We start from the raw sequence: 24,243 nt of genomic DNA, 5'->3' as shown, positions 1-24,243 counted from the left end.
AAAACCACTTGAATGAATACAGTGTTCTAGCTAGAAATATATAAAAGGGCGCTACACCATGCCCCAGTTTTGTATCCTAATTCATTGCCGTAAGAAAATGAATAGCATATATATATATATATCTATCTATCTATCTATCTATCTATCTATCTATCTATATATATATATATATATATATATATATATATATATATATATATATTTATAATAAAACACTTGCGTTCCTCTGAATGCATATACAGCGTTATCAAGAGTCTGAATTCAACTAAGAAACGCTTGACAATATCTCGTTTTGTCACAGGTGTGAAAGTCCACCAATGGTACCGTGGCAAACTGTCTTTTCTTTTGTTAGCGGTTACGACTGCAGACGGGCAGCCAGCCAGTCATATCAAGCTTGATTCCATGGGCAGTCATCCTCACCCTGTCGCAGACACAACCACACATAACGTAACTAATTAAGCAAACACTGATTTTAATAGATGTTCTACGAAACGCGGCGCTTCTAATGATACCAAAATAAACACCCAGAGCAAGATACTTGTAATGTTCACCGATACAATAGGATCCTTATAATATGGCACAAAGCATGCATGACTGCAAATCGATTCATTAATAATAGTAACTTTTAGAATGTCAACAATTAAATGCAATGAGCAACTTGTGCAGATAACAATTTAATTATTTATTTACTTGTTTGTTCTTTGCTTTCGTTCTTTATTTCTTCATTTATAGATTTAAATTTTGTTTTGTTTTATTTTAATTTGTGGATGGTATTAAATGGTATACGTTCTACAAACAATAAAAAAAACCCCAAGTAATAGTGATCAGACAGTTTGCAATTACTAATTATGGCTTATTTCAATAATATAATAAAATATATATGTTTGCATTGATACAATAATTATACCTATGGTTATGGGTACCTTTTCGTCAATAATCCAAATTTAAGAATAATAAATCTGGTTTTGGAATCTGATTCCCTCCCTGCAGTATACATACGTTTATAAATGTTTGAAATAATTTAATAAATAATCAAAAATTATCGATTATGTCTTTCAATGAATGAAATCGGTATGGTTGTAAAATAAAGTGCATAACATCATTTCATTATTTATGTAGATTTGTGGAAATGTAATCATGATTGTAATCATGATTGCTAGACAATGTATTCGCAGTCGTAATCGATTACTTTCAATTATCTTGTAATCGTAATCGTGACATTCTAAAGTAATCGTAATCGATTACTTTTGTCAAGTAATCGCCCCATCTCTGATATATATATATATATATATATATATATATATATATATATATATATATATATGCATGTATGTATGTACGTATGTACGTACGTATGTATGTATGTATGTATGTATGTATGTATGTATGTATGTATGTATGCCTGTATGTATGTATGTATGTATGTAGAACCTGAAGAAAACATTTTCATTAATAAAACAATCTGAACCAGTATTGCATGTGTGTATGTGTGTATGTATGTATATATGTATGTATGTATATGTATATGTGTTGTGTGTGTGTGTGTGTGTGTGTGTGTGTGTGTGTGTGTATATATATATATATATATATATATATATATATATATATATATATATATATATATATATATTCTTTCTCCTTCAGTAGTGAACTGTTAAATTTATAGAATATATTTTTCTTCTTTCTCGTTGTCTATAAATTTTTAAACAACCATTTCATGCAGGTTTTTAAAAGCAAACAATAGTAGGATGTTTCGTCCTGGGAATTGACAGTCCTATACACAAAACATTTTAATTCTCCTTCAGACTCTACGATTTACAAACAGTTAAAGTGTGCTACAATTTTGAAGATGTTATCGACTAACAGAGACTTTTTAACGATTGTAATTACATATCAGATATATTTTTCTGCATAAAATATTAGTGGCTGTATATTAAACGTGTTTCTGATCGTTCTAATATTTGTACGAGGTTAAATTTCATTTTATTTTCTAAAATGTGTTTTTTATTTGAAAACAAAAACCAGTTTGGGCTTCTTGCAAATATTAAGACGACCAGAAACACATTGAATATAAAGACACTGATATTCTGAACAAGAAAATATATTTAATATGAAAGTTTAATCGTAGAAATATTTTATTAGTCGGAAACATTTTACAATACTGCAAACTCAGGACTGTCCCTTTAACGATTTTGTCGCTCTGACTAGCAGAAATCCGAGCCATAATAATCCCAGTCTGGATTGATATCCTTGGTGTCCTCAAAACTTCCATTAATGATGAGCTCACACAGCATACTGTTGACGTTGATGTTGAAAGCGAAGCAGCTGGTTTTCCTGTTACATGTCGTTGAACATTCCACCAATGACGTGCCATTTAACAGCTCAGAGTGTTGACTTAACACACGTGTTCCAATCTGACGCCAGAAATCTTTAGGATTACCACAACCTGAAAAGTCAATATACCATAGTTTTGAGTTTCTTGTTTCGGTACCTTATCAAGATAACAAAATATTTTAATCTCTCTCTCTGTCTCTGTCTCTCTCTCTCTCTCTCTCTCTCTCTCTCTCTCTCTCTCTCTCTCTCTCTCTCTCTCTCTCTCTCTCTCTCTCTCTCTCTCTCTGTATTTATTAAATCACTCTCCATCTCTCTCTGTCTGTCTCTCTGTCTCTGTCTCTGTCTCTCTCTCTCTCTCTCTCTCTCTCTCTCTCTCTCTCTCTCTCTCTCTCTCTCACTCACTCACTCATTCACTCTCACTCTCACTCTCTCTCTCTCTCTCTCTCTCTCTCTCTCTCTCTCTCTCTCTCTCTCTCTCTCTCTCTCTCTCTCTCTCTCTCTCTCTCTCTCTCTCTGTCTCTCCCTCTCCCTCTCCCCTTCTCTCTCTCTGTATTTATTAAATCACTCTCCATCTCCGCGAGTGTATATGCATCTAGTATGTAAGGTGCGGGATGTTAGTCTTTGACCTCAACTTTGTCCAATTGGTATCATCCTAGGGCATCAAATGTAACTATGTTTTTTGATAGGGGTGTGTATCTGGATCTCAAAACAGCATGATGGACTTTTCTGCAGGATAGCTAAAAAGTAAATGATACTATTCTGTCAAAATTTAAGACATTACATCTTCTGTAAAGTTTTACATATTATAAAGATATCTTAAGTTCTTTTATTGGAATGTTCAAAACAAATCATAGGTCACCGGACACAAGTTTGCTCCGCGGACCATAAAAGAAATGTTTTATTGTACGACGCACTCAACACATTTTATGTACGGTTATATGGCGTCAGACATATGGTTAAGGACAACACAGATTTTGAGAGGAAACCCGCTGTCGCCACTACATGGGCTACTCTTTCCGATTAGTAGCAAGGGATCTTTTATTTGCCCTTCCCACAGGCAGGATAGCACACACCATGACCTTTGTTGAACCAGTTATGGATCACTGGTCGGTGCAAGTGGTTTACACCTACCCATTGAGCCTTGCGGAACACTCACTCAGGGTTTGGAGTCGGTATCTGGATTAAAAATCCCATGCCTCGACCTGGCTCCGAACCCAGTACCTACCAGCCTGTAGACCGATGACCTAACCACGACGCCACCGAGGCCGGTCCTCGAAGATGAATGCACTTCACCAAAATGTGGCGTACCGTCAGAGTACACTGAGGGTGGGTCACACTGAGATGGAGGATCCTTCTTCAGAATACCTTAATGGGTCCAGTATATCAAGACCGCGCCGTTGCAATCTTATTACCAAGTCGGAAAGATAAATTGGTTTAAGTTTGTGTTGTTTAACGACACCACAGGAGCACATTGATTAATTAATCATCGGCTACTGGATGTCAGACATTTGGCAATTATGATTCGTAGTCATCAGAGGAAACCCGCTACATTTATCCAAATGCAGCAAGGGATCTTTTTTATGCACTTCCCCGCAGACAGGAAAGCACATACCACGGCCTTTTGTCCAGTTGTGGTGCGCTAGTTGGAACGGGAAAAATCCAATCAGCTGAATGGATCCACCGGAATGGTTCAATCCTGCGACGCAAGCACGTCAAGCGAGCACTCAAACCCACTGAGATAACTTCCGCCCCAATAAATGTGTTAATATCAGGGGTGCAGAAAGTACTAGCCCGCTCGCCATGTGCGAGTACAAATTCTAACGGACGAGTTAAAACAAAACGCAACTACCAGTCCGGCGGGCGATCTGGGGTGTTTTTATGGACAAATTTTATTTATTTATTTATTATTATTATTATTATTTATTTATTATTATTATTATTTTTGCATTGAATCCGCGACCCTACGTCCGCCGTGCCAGAATTCTAAACCATTCAATCAAACGGTTCACCATGACGACGAAATACACAATGATACATGTACTGTATTGCCAATAGCCTATTGGCCATATATCACAGTTATCTTCCCATTTTGTTGTCCGAAAATTTGTCCGCGCAAGTAGTCTGCTGTTTGACTGTAGGTAGGTAGGTAACTACTTTAACGTGTTAATATACCACTAAGATTTCGAACACGCCCATTCAGATAGTCCGACCTCCGATGAGATCGGTGGCCTGACTCGGGATGGGGTGAGGGTACAGTTTAAAATGGGCAGAATTTTGAAACTAGCAATTATTAAAAAAAGTTAATAGAATTTTAAAAAACATAAATAAATAAGTTACAAGCCAAAAATAAAAAGAATTGACTGCTAGGCCGACTATTTATATAATTTGGAGCATTTTAGAAGGACAGTCCAAAAATAAATAAGAGAAAGAAGAGAGGATCGGACTATTTAATAATATTAAGAAAAGAAAGTAATTTCGACATAACATTTTGAACACAGATCTAAAAGTTTAAAGTCCGATCTATATGTCCACGTGAGTGGCCTCGTTGAGGCCGTTTGAGTGCACAGCTTATAGGACGAGATGGGTTGCATCCCGTCAAGAAAAACCCCTAGATTGACAGTCATTAGACATTGAAGGTGTAGTGCTGTGCTGTGCTGAAATGCAGATCTTGAGATGCCGGATCCGTCTGTACGAGAGAATCAAACTAGAATATAGTCCAGTCGTCATGGTGATGCGGACGGGCCCGACTCCGGAGGATACGAGATGGTATCACTATAAAGCAAAGTAAAGTCTAGAAAAAAACCCAAGTCGACATAGTCAGCCGGAGAAATGACGTGGAGGCAAGGAATCTCGCTAAAAAAGAATCCAACCTGGTGGTGCAGGCTGTCGAAACGAGAAGCGTTCCGGCGTTTAATCAGTTCCAGTGGCCGCATACATCCCAGTAGAAAACTTTATTTCGCTGACAAAAACAACAAAATGAAGGATCCCCAAGTCAAGCACACGAACGCACGTGCAGTGTGCACAAGCGAAACAAAAACGTCTTACCGCGTCGAGCTCCAGACTGGGAATGTATTTGACTGTGATTAGTTCATGGCAGACAGCTTTGAAGTGACAACTATTTGACTGAAGTTGACAGGGGAGAGCATGTAGCTTGTAAACATGTGTAACTTGTTGACAATGAAGACATTTTTGTGGCAATTCCGGTCAATGCAAAAGTTGTGTTTTTTGTGTAAAATGGGAAAAAACCGGGAAGGTTTAGTTGGTGTGTGTAGAAACATATAACGTACTAAACTTTGGTCTGTGGCCTACTTCGGACTTCCGAACTGCGCATGCGCGATATTCCGGAAACGGGTTATAACGAAAACGAAACTGTGCCAAAACGACCCCAAACGAAAACGGAACGAAATCGGACAAAATGGAACCTAGTGTTGGCTCAAACGGCACTAAAATCTATGGCTATATGGTTTAAACGAAAGCACAAAATTATATGCCGTTATAGCTAAAAACAACAACAACAACAACAACAACAACACAAACCCACACAAAAACAAACACAACACAACCGCCCACAAAAACACAAAACCAAAACCAAAGCAACAAACCCCAACACCCCAAAAACATCAACAACAACAACAAACAAACAAAAGATCCCAAAACACGAAAATGGTTCTGTTTTGATAGTAATTTCGATTTAGCTTGATTCCTCGGAAACGGAGCTGGTCAAAGCTCATTAGTTCCTACAAATTATTTATTTACGTTGAAAATACGTTACCGATGTGTTTTGAATATATTCGTCTTTTAAATACATGCGGGATGTCACTTTGTAAATCTATATTCATGAACGAAATGTGAAAAACCTAGTCTTGACTAATAGCTTTTGGGTTTGATTTCGTAAACCACTTGCACCGACCAGTGATCCATAACTGGTTCAACAAAGGCCATGGTTTGTGCTATCCTGCCTGTGGGAAGCGCAAATAAAAGATCCCTTGCTGCTAATCGGAAGAGTAGCCCATATAGTGGCGACAGCGGGTTTCCCCTCAAAATTTGTGTGGTCCTTAACCATATGTCTGACGCCATATAACCGTAAATAAAATGTTTTGAGTGCGTCGTTAAATAAAACATTTCTTTCTTTCTTTCTTTGTTCGTGCTTTGGAGAACAGAATACAGCGAGCCATGTCTACACAGTCAATTAGGTCCACGTTGTACACACTACACACAACTTTCTCTGTTGTGGTAACGTTTTCGTCTGTTACTTCTCTCTCACCTAAGCCAGCAAGACGGAAATTGAAATGCTTTATTTAACGACGCACTGAACACATTTTATTTACGGTTATATGGCGTCGGACATAATAGTTAAGGACCACACAGAAACCCGCTGTCGCCACTTCATGGGCTACTCTTTTCGATTATGTCATGTCATGTCATAGGGTTTTACGTGCACATTCAGAACAAGCTGTTGTAGCGCACGCCTGTCGTGGGCACAAGAGCCGTCCATGACAGGAAAGGTGGGGGGAGGGGAGAGGAGAGGATGGACTGCCTGCACTGGCAGGTGCAAGGGAGCACCAGCAGCCCGATAATCGGTAGCAGGCGGGTGGTGTTGGTGGTGGTGCTATGGAATTTGAATGGAGCAGTTAAATGCCAAAGAGCAAAGGGTGCACAATTTTGATTGAGAGAATTTGGCGTAATTTTGAACGGTCGGTCGAAAGGTAAATGGCCGAGCTAATATAGGTTTTGATATTAGTGAATCGAGAGTAGCTCGTTAATTTTAGACCTCTACAATGTTGTGGTGTCTCCCTAAGTTGCCAATAGGGCCCTTATAAAGGGATCTTTTATATGCACTATCCCACAGACAGGATAGCACATACCACGGCCTTTGATGTACCAGTCGTGGTAGAAATAGCCCAATGAGCCCACTGACGGGGCCAGCAAGAAGGATGTAGTTTTCCAGTAACACTTTCCAGGCAGATAGCTTTGTGTGGTTGCATATACAGACGTGACACCCAATAGCCGATTTGTATTTTTGTGCTGGGGTGTCGTTAAACATTAATTCATTCATGCATATAAAGAAGTAATTTCACACCCTGTGAATGCATGAAAATGAAGGAGAATACTATCGCTTCAGTAGGTAACTGGTCGAAGATGTCCTTGATGGGAACATATTTATTATTTTCGCTTATTTGCTATGCCTAACATCAGACAATGTTATAAGAGTGTCGACAGCATCAAGGTTTATAGAGGCATTTGATAGTTCATCATGTAGGCCTATATCAGATTGCTAGAAGAATGTCAGAAGACTTGACATCAGTAGCCATCTGAAAACACATTGATGTTTGAAGACCACCAATACGCAGTGATGATTGTATACTGTTCAACAATGTGTGATGATACTTCCACACACCTCCGTACAACTGTGTTCAATATATGAGGACTGGTTTAGCATTTTTATAAATCCAATTCTGGTATTTCTGTGACCTTGGTGGTACGGTACATATTATGAGGCATTACAAACATTGGGATACCTCAAAACAGTTTATATGTGTAGAATAAGAATATTCTGAACAAGATAGTGTAGGTAATGTGTTTAAGGGCCAAAAAGGCTATATTAGCAGAAACTATGTTACAATCATGCACCACCAGTGGCAGTTCTCCTACTCTAAGGTCATCGTCTTCAAACTATTGTTAGATTGATTATATACTTATAGGAAATGTTTCCATTTGATTATGGCCCTAAAATGTTGAAAATAAAAGGCCACATACACCATATTATCAAAATAATGTGAATGGTGGTGGCCATCTTGGTTTTTTTATGACATAGCAGCGACATAACTGAAAATTCAGCTTGGTAACAACCATTTTTGGATTCAGCATACTCGAATTATGTAAAATAGCTATAGCAGCTTCAAGCTTTTACATTTTGGGAGAACTCGTCCAGTCTGTTTATGCAATTTGAGGTCATTTTGGTTTTCAAATCTAATATCAAGGGCGTGATATATTTCGAAAGAACTTTATGTACATTAGAACTAACAAAGATTTGAATAACAGTTCATAATGTACAGTTGGTCATAATAGAAACCTAATACACTTCACAAAATTGAAATTCATTCGTCACTATAATCGCTCTGACAAATCAGATTTTGATGGTGTTCTGCCGAAATTGTGTTACAAATTCTGTACTGGATGTTCCAGTTAGGATTCACGGGAGTTCTGTACAAATGCTGCAAAGGACACGTCATTTCCTACTCTCCAATCTCCAACCAAGATCAACAGAAAAGTGCTATGTGACAAGGGAAAAGCAAAACTGAATGAACGTGAAGTAATTGGGGTGCATGCAACGTTATTCGAGGGAGTTGCTGTCGGATAAACTGTTCGTTGTTTCTTTTTTCCCTTACTGATGCCACATTTTCGCCTGGTGTCACGGGGATTCTATAATACCCGTAACTGAATGAAACACGATTGTCCAAACATCTCTCCTAACTGTATATCTATTAGATCTTGTGAGTACCTGTCGTAGTGCACTGGCTGGAACGAGAAGTAGCTGAATGGGCCCACCGCCGGGTGTCGATCCCAGACCGACCGCGCATCAAGCGAGCGCTTTACCACTGGGCTACCTCCCGCCCTTGAAACCATGAATGCCCTTAATATTAGTAAGAAACCCAAACTGGATTTTATCTTATCTTATGAAATAAAATGAAATTTACGCTAGTACAAATATTAGAACGATCAGAAAAACGTTTAATATACAGCCACTAATATGTTATGCAGGAAAATATATTTGATATGTAATTACAATCGTTAAAAAGTCTCAGTTAGTCGATACCATCTTAAAAATATACTTACATATATACATACATCCATACATACAGTGGGCTTCTTACAAATTGTCACGGGGATTCTATAATACCCGTAACTGAATGAAACACGATTATCCAAATATCTCTCCTAACTGTATATCTATTAGATCTCTCTGTAACAGGCTGTTATATCCGCTGTGGCTCGTCTAGGTATGATCAGAGATACGATCTTATATAAAGTATATATTATTATAGCACGTTTAGTTCACTAAAAAAACACAACAAAAACACAATACACTTTGGAATCTGTATTAACCTACGCTGACAATGTACTGCCGCAGTAGTTAATTAATAACAACAATAATAACAACCCAGAACTGATATCACTTAATTAGTTAATCTCTAGGTGTCTAGTTTACACAATATGCTAATCACTTCACCGTGACACAACACCCACACGTGCGATAATTGAGAAACGCTAACACACACACGTGCGATAATTGAGAAACGCTTCCAGGGGAACTTAATTAATAAAGGAATTATAGCTCTATTCCTAACGGGTTAATTTTTAATTAACCCTTACTACTCATTCAGTAACCTTGTAACACAGAATTAATACTGGTACCTATCACAATAAAGACAATAACCTACAGTTTACCTAGGTCTTCTAGGATTACTGGCTAAGCTTTATATTACCAAATACTCATATAATGTTAGAACAAAAAGTCTACGATTTACTTCGTCAGATGACCGAAGACACTGTCTAAAGAATATTGGTATAATACAGTATTAAAATATTTAAAGTCACATCAATCACATCAAGGTTATACAACAGAGCAGAAATAATATATTTACCAAAGTCCAAACGGACAACGTTCCCCCGGGATACCTTCCTATGGTTCTCCCCATATCTAAAAAAACTAGCTATTTATTATAAAACAGAATATCGCCTGGGGGTACAAGGCGGTCCTCCCCCTATCAAGTGATATTTCCACCGCGACCAAGCGGTATTTTTTTTCTCAGATCGTCAGACTTAATGTCGCCAGTTCGCTAGAGATTCCACGGTCGCGCGGAGGTATTACGTAGCTACTGGCCACATGGCCTCCGCACCTCGCTGGGTGTGTATTAGACGACCGTCGCGCAAAGGTATCACGTAACAAGTTGCCCACCTGGATAAGTGCATTTGGAACTGCACACGGCCTTTTAAAACAATTAATATCGCCACAGGCGAAAACAAAATTAAGAGCATGTTCCGTCACACAAATATTAAGACGACCAGAAACACATTGAATATACAGACACTGATATTCTAAACAAGAAAATATATTTAATCTGTAAGTTTAATCGTAGGAATATTTTATTAGTCGGACACATTTTACAATGCAGCAAACTCAGTAATGTCCCTTTAACGACAATTCATATTTTGAATTATGCTAAAGCAATTACCAACGGCCGTCTACCTAAAAAACAAGACCAATTAACCACCGAAAGGTGCGCCTTGTCGTCTAGTGTACGAGTCCTAGACGGGTATCTGACATCTTTCGACTCACTGATTGAACTAGAAGTTCATTTTCTACTAAGATGTAGGGGCGAGACATAGCCCAGTGACAAAGCGCTCGCTTGATGCGCGGTCGGTTTGAGATCGATCCCCGTCGGTGGGCCCATTGGGCTATTTCTCACTACATCAAAGGCCGTGGTATGTGCTATCCTGTCTGTGGGATGGTCATATAAAAGACCCCTTGCTGCTAATCGAAAAGAGTTGCCCATGAAGTGGCGATAGCGGGTTTCCTCTCTCAATAGCTGTGTGGTCCTTAACCATATGTCCGACGCCATATAACCGTAAATAAAATGTGTACAGTGTGTCTTTAAATAAACCATTTACTTCCTTCTACATAAATGTAACCCATTTCTTGAATTAAAAAACACTTATTTACATGACTCAATCCTACATTAGTGGTACGTCTTACAATGACATCAGATTCAGGACAATCTCCATTGCACTTACCGTATAAATCTCTGTTTGTTAAGATAACAGTGTGAACAACATACGTTCCCTGCAAGTCGACCATCCACCAAGGTTTCTCGTCAAGTATTTTGGAGTGGGTACAACCATCAACTGCGGAACCAACAGCTTCATAGGTGCTGCTCATCACCGTAGGCTTATCACGGGCAAGGTTAACTGTCAAATTACCTGAAATATAATAAGCAAAGAAGAAGAAAAAAAACCGATCACAAATAAATAATTAAATAAAATTAATAAACAGATAGACCGATAGACCGATCGATCGATCGATCGATCGATAGATAGATAGATAGATAGACAGACATAGGTAGATAGATAGATCGATAGATAGATCGATCGATAGGTAGATAGATAGATACATAGATAGATAGATAGATAGATAGATAGATAGATAGATAGATAGATAGATAGATCGATCGATAGATAGATCGATCGATAGGTAGATAGATAGATAGATAGATAGATAGATAGATACGGTAAATAGACAGACATACAGACTGAAATGAAGGAAGACGCACAGTTATATAGACATGCATACATAGATAGATAGATAGATAGGTAGATCGATAGATCGATAGATCGATCGATATATAGAGATAGATGTATGGACAAGATTAGATAGATATGATAAATAGAAAGACAGATAGATAGAGATAGACAAACAGACAGACAGATATATAGATATATAGATAGATAGATCGATAGATAGATAGATAGGCAGATATAGATAGGCAGATACAGATAGATAGATAGATAGATAGATAGATACTGGAGAGAGAGAGAGAGAGAGAGAGAGAGAGAGAGAGAGAGAGAGAGAGAGAGAGAGAGAGAGAGAGAGAGAGAGAGAGAGAGAGAGAGAAATGGACAAGATTAGATATATATGATAAATAGATAGACAGACAGACAGACACAAAGACAGATAGACAGACAGGCAGACAGACCGACTGACAGACAGACAGATATAGACATATAGATGGATGGATGGATGGATGGATGGGTATACAGACAGACAGATATAGATATATACATAGATAGACATAGAGACATACAGGCAGACAGATAGATAGAGAGACGGATATACAAACATACGGACATACATAGATAGATATATAGATAAATGGATGGATGGATGGATGGAAGGATCTATGGGTGGATGGATGGATAGACAGACCCACATATAAACAGATAGATAGATAGATAGATAGATAGATAGATAGATAGATAGATAGGTAGACAGAGAGACAGATATAGATAGATATATAGACAGATAGATGGATGGATGGACGGATGGATAGACATACATACATACAGAGAGAGAGAGAGAGAGAGAGAGAGAGAGAGAGAGAGAGAGAGAGAGAGAGAGAGAGAGAGAGAGAGGGATAGATCGATAAAGAAAATTATAGAAACCCTGCCACAGCGTTTAATAAATGTGTGATGCATATAGACACATGCTCGCGCGAGCACACACACACGGGTACAAAAACTGGTAGCGGCCACCTGAACTCAGCGGTCACCTGCCTTAAGCGGCAAACTTGTTTTCCTCCCAAACGATTTATAATGTAAATGCACCTGTAATAAGCGGTCACCTGTCTAACGCGGCCAGCGGCCACCTAATTCAGATCCCAAATCGCTAAAATACCTGTATTTAGCGGCCACAGTAAAGTGTTACTCTTATATAAAAGGGATAACCCTCCGCCTTTTACCGATCACGGTCAGACTGCACGTGCTCCCTTGCACCTGACAGTGCAGGCGCTCCCCCCTTTCACCCTCCCCATCCCTTTCCTGTCCTGGACGGAGGAACCGGCTGAGGCCGACACCTGCGCCCAGGACAGGCGTGCGCTACAACAGCTTGCTCTGAATGTGCACGTTAAACTCTCTGACCTGACCTAACAGCGATAAGTTGCACCAAATAACCGATCTTCACACCTTCAGGAATACTAGTACCCATTCAGTCCCGACATCTCCACTGTGTATCAGTTAAGAAACTATGACTCTGGCATGCATCTAATTGCCTCTGGGCAGGCTACGCTTGACATTTGTAGATTCTATTACTATGACAATACACCGCATGAAGTAGGAATTAAATAATTAAATCGAAAAAGAAAACAAACTTGTTGAGAACGGTTAATTTAATACATTCTATTTGCATTATTTGTGAAGGAGACAACATGTCATAAGTTGATTTATAGTCAACTGGAAAGCACACATCCGTTGATTAGCAATACAGACGGTAAAACAAGAAACAACAACAAATGTTTTAAAGACTATATATGTGGCAACCTGTACTCAACTGCCATCTGTCTTAAGCGGGCACTTTTATCTACTCCCTTGTGTGACCGCTTAAGACAGGTTTGACTGTATATATATATATATAATTCGATCTTGAAGAGGACGACGAAATAGTTCGAGTTTCAGGGAGTTTGAGTTTTCGAAATTAATATATAAGAGTTAAAATTAGCTGGATGTTTTCGCTTAATATTGTAAGAAGCGTGGACTTCACTGCCTACTTCTAAACTCCGAAAACTATGCATCGCCAGTTGAAAGGCGAATTAATATATAACTGTCACCCCACCCCTTTTGTTGGCATCTTCCAACTCCTGTGATACACTTATTTTGCGTATATTGTAAAAGTAAGTAAATGATATAATGAACTTTGGTGTAGTTTGCAGATGTCAAAAACATGGTGGAACGTTACTAAGCCAATAAAACACTGAAATGCGAATAACACCAGTAGATTGTTCACCAATGAGTAATAATTTTTATCATTATTAAATAAGGAAAAATCGTAAAAAGCACCTAATGAAAATTAGGAACTACACTTTTTTTTGAAAGCTCTAACAAATTATTACAAGTGATTCTTGAAGTTAATCAGACTCTTTCTGAATTATGTATGACGCCATGACAACAATATTCAATTCAATCAATTCTTTCACTCAGACCATATGCATGTACATGAGTAATAATTATATAATATACTATTACGAACACCGACACCCAAACACAGGATCAGTGCGGCCGCATAGCCGGCGATCTATTATTGTAATTCTCACCGTAGCCAGACACGAGTCAGGCGCGCTTGTCGGATTGAACTTTTGATTGACAAGTTCAGTGTTTTAAAATACTACCAGCAACGGACAGTTTGATCAATACAACGCGTAGAGTTTTTTGGATTGCATAAACAAAAGAAATTATCAACTAAAAGAATTTGTCGAGAGATCGATGTGATCGAGTGTTCGATTTTGAGGTTCGAAGAGTCGTCATTATAGTTGTATAGCAATTTGGCCTGGACCGTGACTTCAAGTCGAGAGATCGAAAGTTCGAGAGATCGGAAGTGGAGTTATTCGAAGTTGGACTATTCTATATATATATATATATATATATATAGTATATAATATATAATATATATATATATATATGAGAGAGAGAGAGAGAGCGAGAGAGAGAGATTATATACTTGAATAGATACTTAGAAGAAGATAGATTAGACAGCTACTGTATATAGATAAGAAATAGACAGACAGACAAACAGGACAGACAGACAGATCGATAGGATACTGTAGATAGATAGATAGCTTAGATAGAGACATATAAGACAGACAAAGATAGATAGGACAGACAGTGAGATATATAGAGAGACATATAGACAGATGAGACAGATAGATAGATAGGATAGAGAGAGACAGATAGACAGATAGACAGATATAGATAGAGAGGAGACAGATAGAACAGATAGATACAGACAGAGAGACTGACAGACACACAGATAGATAGAAGAGAGAAACTCCAGCACGAGAGGAGATAGAGAACTGTAATGCAGCACACAAGCGTGATAAAAATAGTACTGTAATACACAAAAGAAAGCGCATAGAATTTTAAAGTGCTAGACACACACATGTTAACGTAATAATAATAATAATACAATAATAATAATTAATTACATCGTCTTACTTCGACAAATGGATGAATAAAATCGACAGCCATCAACGCGAAGTAGAACTTGACCACCATGTTTCACTCACGAGATGAAAAATATACGACTGATAATTGTGAAGCTTTAAACAGATATATATGGTCTCTGTGGGTTTTATCATGCCAGGCATCGTTAACTAATGGGTCTTAATTATCTTCAAAAGTTCATGCATTGATGCACGAGTACCCGTTCCAGATCTATTGTTGATGCATTTTCAGGGACATATATACTAAACTCGCATTGAACACATCAGACACAAAAATGTTCAGTTTTTCGTAAATGCTAAATTGACTTTAAATAGCATGATAATATGATAATAATGCATCCTATCATTCTTTGGTGAGAACGTCATGTGTTATGTTAAATGATAACACATCGTTTACGCATACATCGTGTGTTAATAGAACTTCAAGACATACGACTGTTTGCTCCTAGAGCTGACTAGGACATGATAATTGTGACATCAACATCCAATGAAAACTGTTACACGATGGAGGTTTTATCACTGTAAAGTATAATTAAAATGGGGACTTAATATTCAAGTTCTGTAACGCGCAATGCACTGAGCTACACAATGCAACGGCTGTAAACAACTTTTAGTACATTTCAGATGTTATATATACTGAACTCAGTTCAGTTATTGCTGACGTATGTGTGGTTAATTGAAAACATTTTTTTTTTCATAGACAACAAAAGGATTGGGCACAAGTTTGCCAACTTACTAGGCTTTCTGCTATATGCATACACTATAATGGCGACAATTACTCAATTATAATATAATAGTAATGTATACATATGAAATTTGTATACAAATGTATTTTGATAACAATCAAATTGGGGAAAAGAGGATATTATTTACAGCAGGATTTTGAAAGAAACTAAAAGAGAAAACATGTATGAGGTTGCTATAAAACACACAAACCATGGTATACAATTCGGGGGTTATTTGTTGCTTAGTAGAATGCATCCAGTTGTACAATATCAATCAAACGTATTGGTATTTCTTCTGAAATCCGACTGGTGCGTTTTCAGTGGAGCTAAGTATATTTTCCTGACAATTTTATAAATCCTCATAAACGCACAAAACGACACGACAGATTGTATTTAAAGTCTCACCTCATCTACAAAATTAAAGTTGGTTTTGTTTAATGAAACCACTAGGGCACATTAATTTATTGATCATCCGCTATTGGATGTTAAACATTTGGTATTTTGGGAGTCTTAGAGGAAACCCGCTACATGTTTCCATTAGTAGCACCATCCCACATACAGGAGAACACATACCATGGCCTTTGATATACCAGTCGTGGAGCTATGGCTTGAACTTGAAGTAGCCCACAAACGAAGATCGATCCCAGCTCAACTGCACGTAAGTCAAGCGCGTTATCATTGGGCTATGACCCCCCCCCCCCCCACCCACACACACACAAACACACACACCTCGTTTATAAAACATACATCACCAAATACCATAAAATCTGAAATAGCACTGAGGCACTCCATATGGAGTTACGAAATTTCAAAAGTGGTCAACGCCAGGCACAAACATTAAAATCAGCAGCTCCAACTAGATTTTGCCTTCAATATTTTTGTACATGTAAAACCAAATCCTCTTTAAGCTACTATAAACATTGGGTATACCAGATACACATAGTATACACACATTAATATTCCAAGGAAGACAATGTAAATACCATCCAGATTTATTCACGAAAAGCTTTGTCAGCCGGGGGGGGGGGGGGGGGGGGAGGGAGTTTAAATATTTATAAGTCAGGAATTCATCTTTGAGAATCAATACTGTCATTTCATAACGAAGTACGATGATGAAAAAACACTTTAAAATATATATCTGGGTGTGGTATAAGGTGTTCATTAAAATTATGCTGATGACATTTTATTTCCATCCGACACCAGAATATAATGTTCATCCATCACCAAAACCAAAGTGCCTATAGAAGACAAAGGGTTAATCAGAGAAGCAAGTTAGTTAATCTAGATTTCCAACATGTTTCTTGGTTATGAAAAAACCCCATTGGTTAATCAAAGTTCACTCATATACTTTTGACAGCATTGATTATGTTAAGTTGGCATCTTTAGTTTCTATCAATGTTCGACACCAAAACTATTTAATCTTCACTAAATCAAAATTGGTTAATTAATGAATTTGTTATGCTTGGTGTTAATGCAGCTTGTCCTGCCTCCTACAAAATTAGATTACTTCACTTCCTGTTTTGAAATATGGCCATATCGACAGATGAAATATGTAAACATTACATTAAAACACATTTAAATCATTATCACAAAAGAAAATACGAGCTCCCGTTGTATTATAAACAATCTTGTTATCAAAAATGTATGTACGTATCTTACACCTTTCAAGCCCGTAACCAGCATTTCCAGTGGCGGGGGGGGGGGGGGGGGGGGGGGGGGGGGGGTGTGTCAAAGTTCGACTAGGCATTTCCTTGGGCTTTTTGGAAATGATGTTGCCTGAGGGCTTTGTATGGGGATCCAGGGGCATGCCCCCACCCCCCGGAAAATTTGTAATCTCTCTAAGACTAAAGCGCGTTTTTCTGGCACCTGGAACTTAAAAATTGATTATAACAATGATTTTTGACTATTTAGTAGATTGTATTTTTGTTATTACGATCATTTATTTTTGTTTGTGTTTACGGTAATGAAATTATAGCACACAACAGGAGTTAAGAGTATTGACCCGAGGTATATGCTAAATATTTTCAGCATTTTTTAAATTTTTATTATAGCCTTAGTAACAGGAAAGGTACGTGTACCTCAGAACTATGATAAGTTCCTTTAATAATGAACATGTTTATGAAAAACAAGCACATTACGTTCTTACAAATTGTATCAATACGAATCACTGCCAATACATGCAGCCCCTATTAGGAGTACAGGTGTAGTCAAACGTTTTCGGCAAGGATATTCATAAGGTATTGCATCCCATTTAATGTTTGTCACTGATGCGTTATATCATCAAAATTATATGTACATGTTGGCCGTAAAACGTTTTGAAATACGTGGAAATAACAGGCATGATAACAAAACTTCTATGCCAAAATGACAGAAGAATATTGCCTGATATATATGGAAGCCAGTGTCGATTTCAATCTTTATATAAAGATCCCTGGCATGAACAAGATTACTTTCTGTTGTTAACCTTTTATTTCTAACCGTGGTTGAACAATCAACGGAAGGTGAACTGCTGTCATTGTCATCGAATGCTACGAGGTCATCAATATGGCAGAAAGTACAATTAAATATTTTTGCTACATGTAGGTGCCTTTCTGTTGATACTGCTAGATTAGTTAGACATTCTGAATCATGTACACTGCAGCTTTGTTAAGGGGAATGCTAAATAACGAAGATAAGCAAATATTGTTTTATGGGAGAGTTTCAAAAGTTACAATCAGGTATTTGTGTAATATTTTTAAAAAAGAAGGAAAAAAACCGTAGACCTCAGCTTTTGCGGAAAGGTTCGGATGAAGGTTCGGATGATCCCCAACCCCTAAATACGGGCCTGCCTTTACAAATTAGTGAATGTCAAACGAAACTCCAGCACGAAATATATATATCCTTTGGGGTGTCACACAAAGGTAAAGGCAAAAAAAAAACCCCCACCAAAACAGACCTCACAAAACAAACAAACAAACAAACAAACAAACAACAACAACACCTTAAATGCTGTTAATAAATCAATATCATACTATTAACATTTAAACCCCCACAAAAAACAAAAAACAAAACAACAACAACAACAAAAAACCCACAAAAAAACAACAACAACAAGCAAATAAGTTAACATATAACCCACGACACGTTTCCCCTTTTAAAAACTTAAGTTGAAGGTAAATCACCACAATGGTACTTAATATGTACAAAATATAGTGGGATAAGATTGATTAATTTATTCAATCATTAACAAAAGCAATATTGCAGTATGAATACGGAGACATGGGCAATTCAAGATACATCACGTTAGTAATAAAGGTATATCTGTACACGTAGATGGATACACATGGGATGGACACATATGGTCTAAGAAATTGAGAATTAAGACAATTTTGAAACATAGCCACTTCTCTTTGATTCAACAAGAAATCGTCTTAGACTGTGTAGCTGCTTAAACAATTTTTTTTTTTTTTTTTTTAATAATAATAAACGTAATTAATGTGAATGTAGATTTCCATCGAAAGTATAAGGGAGTTAACACTTTCTATAAATTCACCATCAAAATCCCAGTATTCGGGGCTTTTTTTATTATGCCACCACTTTTTCCAAATACAACTATATGACGGGGTTTTTCTGCATCTGTTAGTTATTTTCTCGTTCAATCTAGTACGCCACCAACTGGAAAAAGGCTGTGGTATGTGCTTTTCTGTCTGTGGGAAAGTGCATATAAACGATTCCTTGCTGATGGCTACGTGCCAGAATTACCAAATGTTTGACATCCAATAGCGGATCATTCATTAATGTGCCCCAGTGGTGTCATTCAACAAAACAAACGTCTTCTGTAGCAGTTAAAAAAGAACCCATAATGCCACGCTTTTAACAAATAAAATATCCCTAGGATCTTTGTACAAGGGGCAATGAAGTAGAACATGCCGTCTATCCTCTACACAGTTAAAAGGAAATCTTTCATGTATTTGACTATCAACAGTATCGTTTGGAAAAACATATTTTCCACCTGAAGACTATCTATCAGTACTATCTATTTATCTATCTATCTATCTCACATATAGTTCTTCTTAACAGACATAACTTCTTTAATATAAACATACTTTTGCTATTAAACAATTTATTATATGAAAATATATTTGGATGTCTCGTATATTTATCAGGTATACTTTATCTCACATTTAATAATACAGGATCGTTACATTTAAATATATAATGATATTCATCTCCAATTTTGTCGAGATAACAAATATGACATTTTCTCTTTTCTCTCAGAATATTATACCACATTCCAGTTTCAGTCGGAAGTTTCACATTACATGTTCTAAATTTCGTGGTTATGCCATCGGTCTACAGGCTGGTAGGTACTGGGTTCGGATCCCAGTTGAGGCATGGGATGTTTAATCCAAACCCTGAGTGAGTGCTCCGCAAGGCTCAATGGGTAGGTGTAAACCACTTGCACCGACCAGTGATCGATAACACATAGGTAAATATTCTATTTAATCTTGTTGGAGTGAACTTCCCGGTAAGTAACAAGGGACTGAGATGGAACGACAAAGCACAGACCGATATATAATAGATGATCTGTTATAATCACAAACACCGGCCTCGGTGGCGCACTGGTTAAGCCATCGGACTATAGGCTGGTAGGTACAGGGTTCGCAGCCCGGTACCGGCTCCAACCCAGAGTGAGTTCTTAAGGGCTCAGTGGGTAGGTGTAAGGCCACTACACCCTCTTCTCTCTCACTAACCATTAACTAACAAACTAACAACTAACCCACTGCCCTGGACAGACAGCCCAGATAGCTGAGATGTGTGCCCAGGACAGCGTGCTTGAACCTTAATTGGATATAAGCATGAAAATAAGTTGAAAACAATCAATCAATCAATCAATCACAAACATTTCAGCTCATGGTCCATGGAGAAAGGCATTTCTTTAATCATCCTTAATAGGTAAAATGTACTGAATACATAAACAGAATTGTACCTTGAACCAGAGAAGCCATCAATAGAAAGAAATCGATATTGATAATAAAAATAAAATAGACAATAATATCTTTAAAGGGACTGTCCTGAGTTTCCTGCATTGTAGGATGTTTCCGACTAATAAAATATTTTAACTTCTAAAAATACGCATTAAATATATTTTCTTGTTTAGAATATCAGTGGCTGTATAGTCAATGTGTTTCGTCTTAATATTTGTAAGAAGCTCAAACTGGATTTTGTCTTCAAATAATTTCGTACCTACAAAAAAAACACCCCAAAAAACAAAAAACAACACCAACCTCCCCCCCCCCCGAAACCCCCCCACCCTAAATAAATTAGGAAATACAATGAAATTTATCCTACACACACACACACACACACACACACACACACACACACACACACACTATACACATATATATATATATATATATATATATATATATATATATATATATATATATCTTGTTGTGGCCGCGTCCCTAGGAAAGCAACACTGTGCAGAGAATATAAATAACATCCACAGATGACAAAGCGTTCCAGTTTTCAGAATTTTATTAGCTGAAGAGCATAGTGAATTTAAAAAACGAAAGAAAAAGAAACATACAGAATATTTTGTTTTGTGATTAGAGATACTATTTGTTACATACATAATTTTAGAATTGGAGACAATGGAGAATACTACATGAGTGGGCGTTAGATGCCATTTGTCTTAAAACGAGTTGTTTCAAAAATGTATATATCGAGCGAAAATTAGTTGGATACGTTTTTAAAGAATGAATTGTAAGATACATGGTATCTAATGGACACGAATGTCGTATTCCATTTCTTACACGGCTTCAAAAGCCATGTTTAAAATACATTTTAAAGTAATGCCTAAAGCTTAAATAGAGAATAATACATGAGTGACCGTTAGATACCATTTATCTCACACCGAGTTGTTTTAAAATGTATCTATCTAACGAGCGAAAGCGAGTTTGATACGTTTTTAACAACGAGTTGTGAGATAAATGGTATCTAACGGACACGAATGTATTATTCTATTTCTTACATATCCTCAAAAACCAGGTTCTAAGCTAACTTTAACATCTTTTTCGACTAAAATATATTTACAACGGTAACCCTTGACCTTGTAGCTGACTTACGCGTCACAGACACATGATTGTCAGGTTACCTATACGTCACCGTGTAATTGATTTCCATCGTGTTGTTTTTCAATGGGTATATGGCATTGGTGACCTGGTCATCACCTAGGAGCAGCCAGTCGTATGTCTTGAAATTGTTAGCACACGTTCGTGTGTAAACAGGGTATGCGATATCACAAATAACGCACGGTGTTCTCACCAACGGGTGTGTAAAAAAACATACGTTCAGCACTCGCGTCGCAGTTAACATGTGCAATACAAAGTAATCAATATCAGGATAATATACACGTCACAGACAATCAATTTCTTTCGTCATTATTTTATTAAATAGACAGACAGAAAAAAACAGACATATTATATATATCTATATATATATATATATATATATATATATATATATATATATATATATATATATATATACATATTACAAAATATCGGATTTTTTTTTTAATGTTGCAACAAATTTAACGCACATTGTGCGACAATTGCAGGAAATCGGCAAAAATGGTCAGATTTTGGCGAATGCACGTGGAACTCGGGGGAAAGATTGGGGTAGTGATGGGTATTTAAAGCTGCAATGCTCGCAATGATGCCTCATTTCCATTTCGACGTAGACGAGTTACAAGATGCCAAGACTAAGGCTGCCGAATAGAAACATTGCAATAGGCCGCCTCCAGTTAGGTGAATCACAGTCAGCGGTCGCACGCCACATGAACGTCCATCAGAGCACCCTTCATTTTTGTCCCATGTGGAAGAGAACGGGGCCCTTTATTGTGGAAAAAAGGAGCTGAACAGAATATCACAAGCCTCAGAAGGGATCTCCATGTGATAGAAACGAAATTCGTCTACAGGTAAATTGTACCAAATGACAGCTGAGTCAAAGTTCCAGGTACACCCAAGTTTTGAACGAGGAGTTAATACCACAAGTCCTGTGACTGGTAATTAATGTGTGTTGGTTGTAAGGAAAATAGTTTTATCTGGGCACAAAAGGTATGCAATTTTATTTCATCTAGTACGACTGTGTCAAGTAGTAAAAAAGTACTCAAATTTTGTGCGGAACTTGGGTAGTCATAGACGCTACCCGTTATCTCTGAAATAAGCAGCTTGGTCCAAAATTATTTCTGATTCAGTTTAAGGGTGAGGGGTGGTAGTATTTACATCCGTGGTGTATATATCGATTGATACGCTGCATGTAGGAGTTTTAGCCACACATATTACTATTGTCATCTATGGGATTTGATTTAGTGCTATATACCCTACATACACCCTACAATGGGTCGGCCCGTATACCGATTTTATCTGCACCCCATCCAGTGTAGAAAGTACTAGAATGATGTTGGGATATCTTTTGTACTTATTTACTACTTCTTCTATATGTGTTTTAAAACTGGTGTTTTCGTTAAACTTAACTCCCCAAACTTTGATCTTGTGTTAAAAAGGTGTGTGTTTTTTGTTTTTTGTTTTTTTTCAGATATAAATGTGTATGCATTATTACTTGATTATGTTTTTTTCAACCTAATATAAACTGTTTTAGTGACAAGCAGCTTAACCCTCTACTGATCAAGTAAATTTTGTAAATTATTTACATCTATCTGTTTTGCCTTTGTTGTTACTAGCTCTCCAAAACGCGATGGCATCCAAAGAGGTCAACATTTAGGTCAGAATCTTTATTCGTATTTTTTATATCCTAATGATTCCACCAAATGATTTATAAAGATTCCATATAACGTCGGGGTTGTTACAGTCCATTGGGGAATACAGGAATTAAAAGTTAGAACTGGGAGAGGGGCAATAGCCATTTACCTTGACGTATTTTCTTCTTATTATTATAAGTCGGGACGTAGCCCAGTGGTAAAACGCTCGCTCGAGTATGAGAGTAGTGAGGATATGTGTGAATGTTTTTATTTGTAAATTTTATATACATATACATACATACATACATATATATATGCAATATTGAGTTTCACGAATAAAAAGATTTTTAAAAAAGCACTCGCTCGATGCGCGGTCGGTCTGGGATCGATCCCCGTCGGTGGTCCCATTGGGCTATTTCTCGTTCCAACCAGTGCACCATGACTGGGATATCAAAGACCGTGGTATGTACTACCCTGTCTGCGGGATGGTGCATATAAAAGATCCCTTGCTGCTAATCGAAAAGAGTAGCCCAAGAAGTGGCTACAGCGGGAATCCTTTCTCAATATCTGTGTGGTGCTTAACCATATGTTTGATGCCATATAACCGTAAATAAAATCTGTTGAGTGCGTCGTTAAATAAAACATTTCCTTCTTATTATTGAAT

General features: G+C 37.4%; 1 protein-coding gene across 1 annotated transcript; it reads right to left on the bottom strand.

The window, feature by feature from the left end:
- Positions 1–2,117: 2,117 nt before the first annotated feature.
- On the bottom strand, positions 2,118–11,303 carry LOC121376827. The gene is made up of 2 exons (XM_041504606.1): positions 11,131–11,303; positions 2,118–2,446 (listed from the first exon to the last, which is right to left on the bottom strand). Exons 1-2 carry the CDS (start codon positions 11,273–11,275, stop codon positions 2,205–2,207), a joined length of 387 nt encoding a protein of 128 aa, XP_041360540.1. The 5' UTR covers positions 11,276–11,303; the 3' UTR covers positions 2,118–2,204.
- Between the last annotated feature and the right edge of the window lie 12,940 nt (positions 11,304–24,243).

Source organism: Gigantopelta aegis, chromosome 7 (assembly GCF_016097555.1).
Source record: "Gigantopelta aegis isolate Gae_Host chromosome 7, Gae_host_genome, whole genome shotgun sequence".
Lineage (NCBI taxonomy): Eukaryota > Metazoa > Mollusca > Gastropoda > Neomphalida > Peltospiridae > Gigantopelta > Gigantopelta aegis.
The sequence above is the reverse complement of the archived record's forward strand: the minus strand, read 5'-3'. Positions and strand labels throughout refer to the sequence as shown.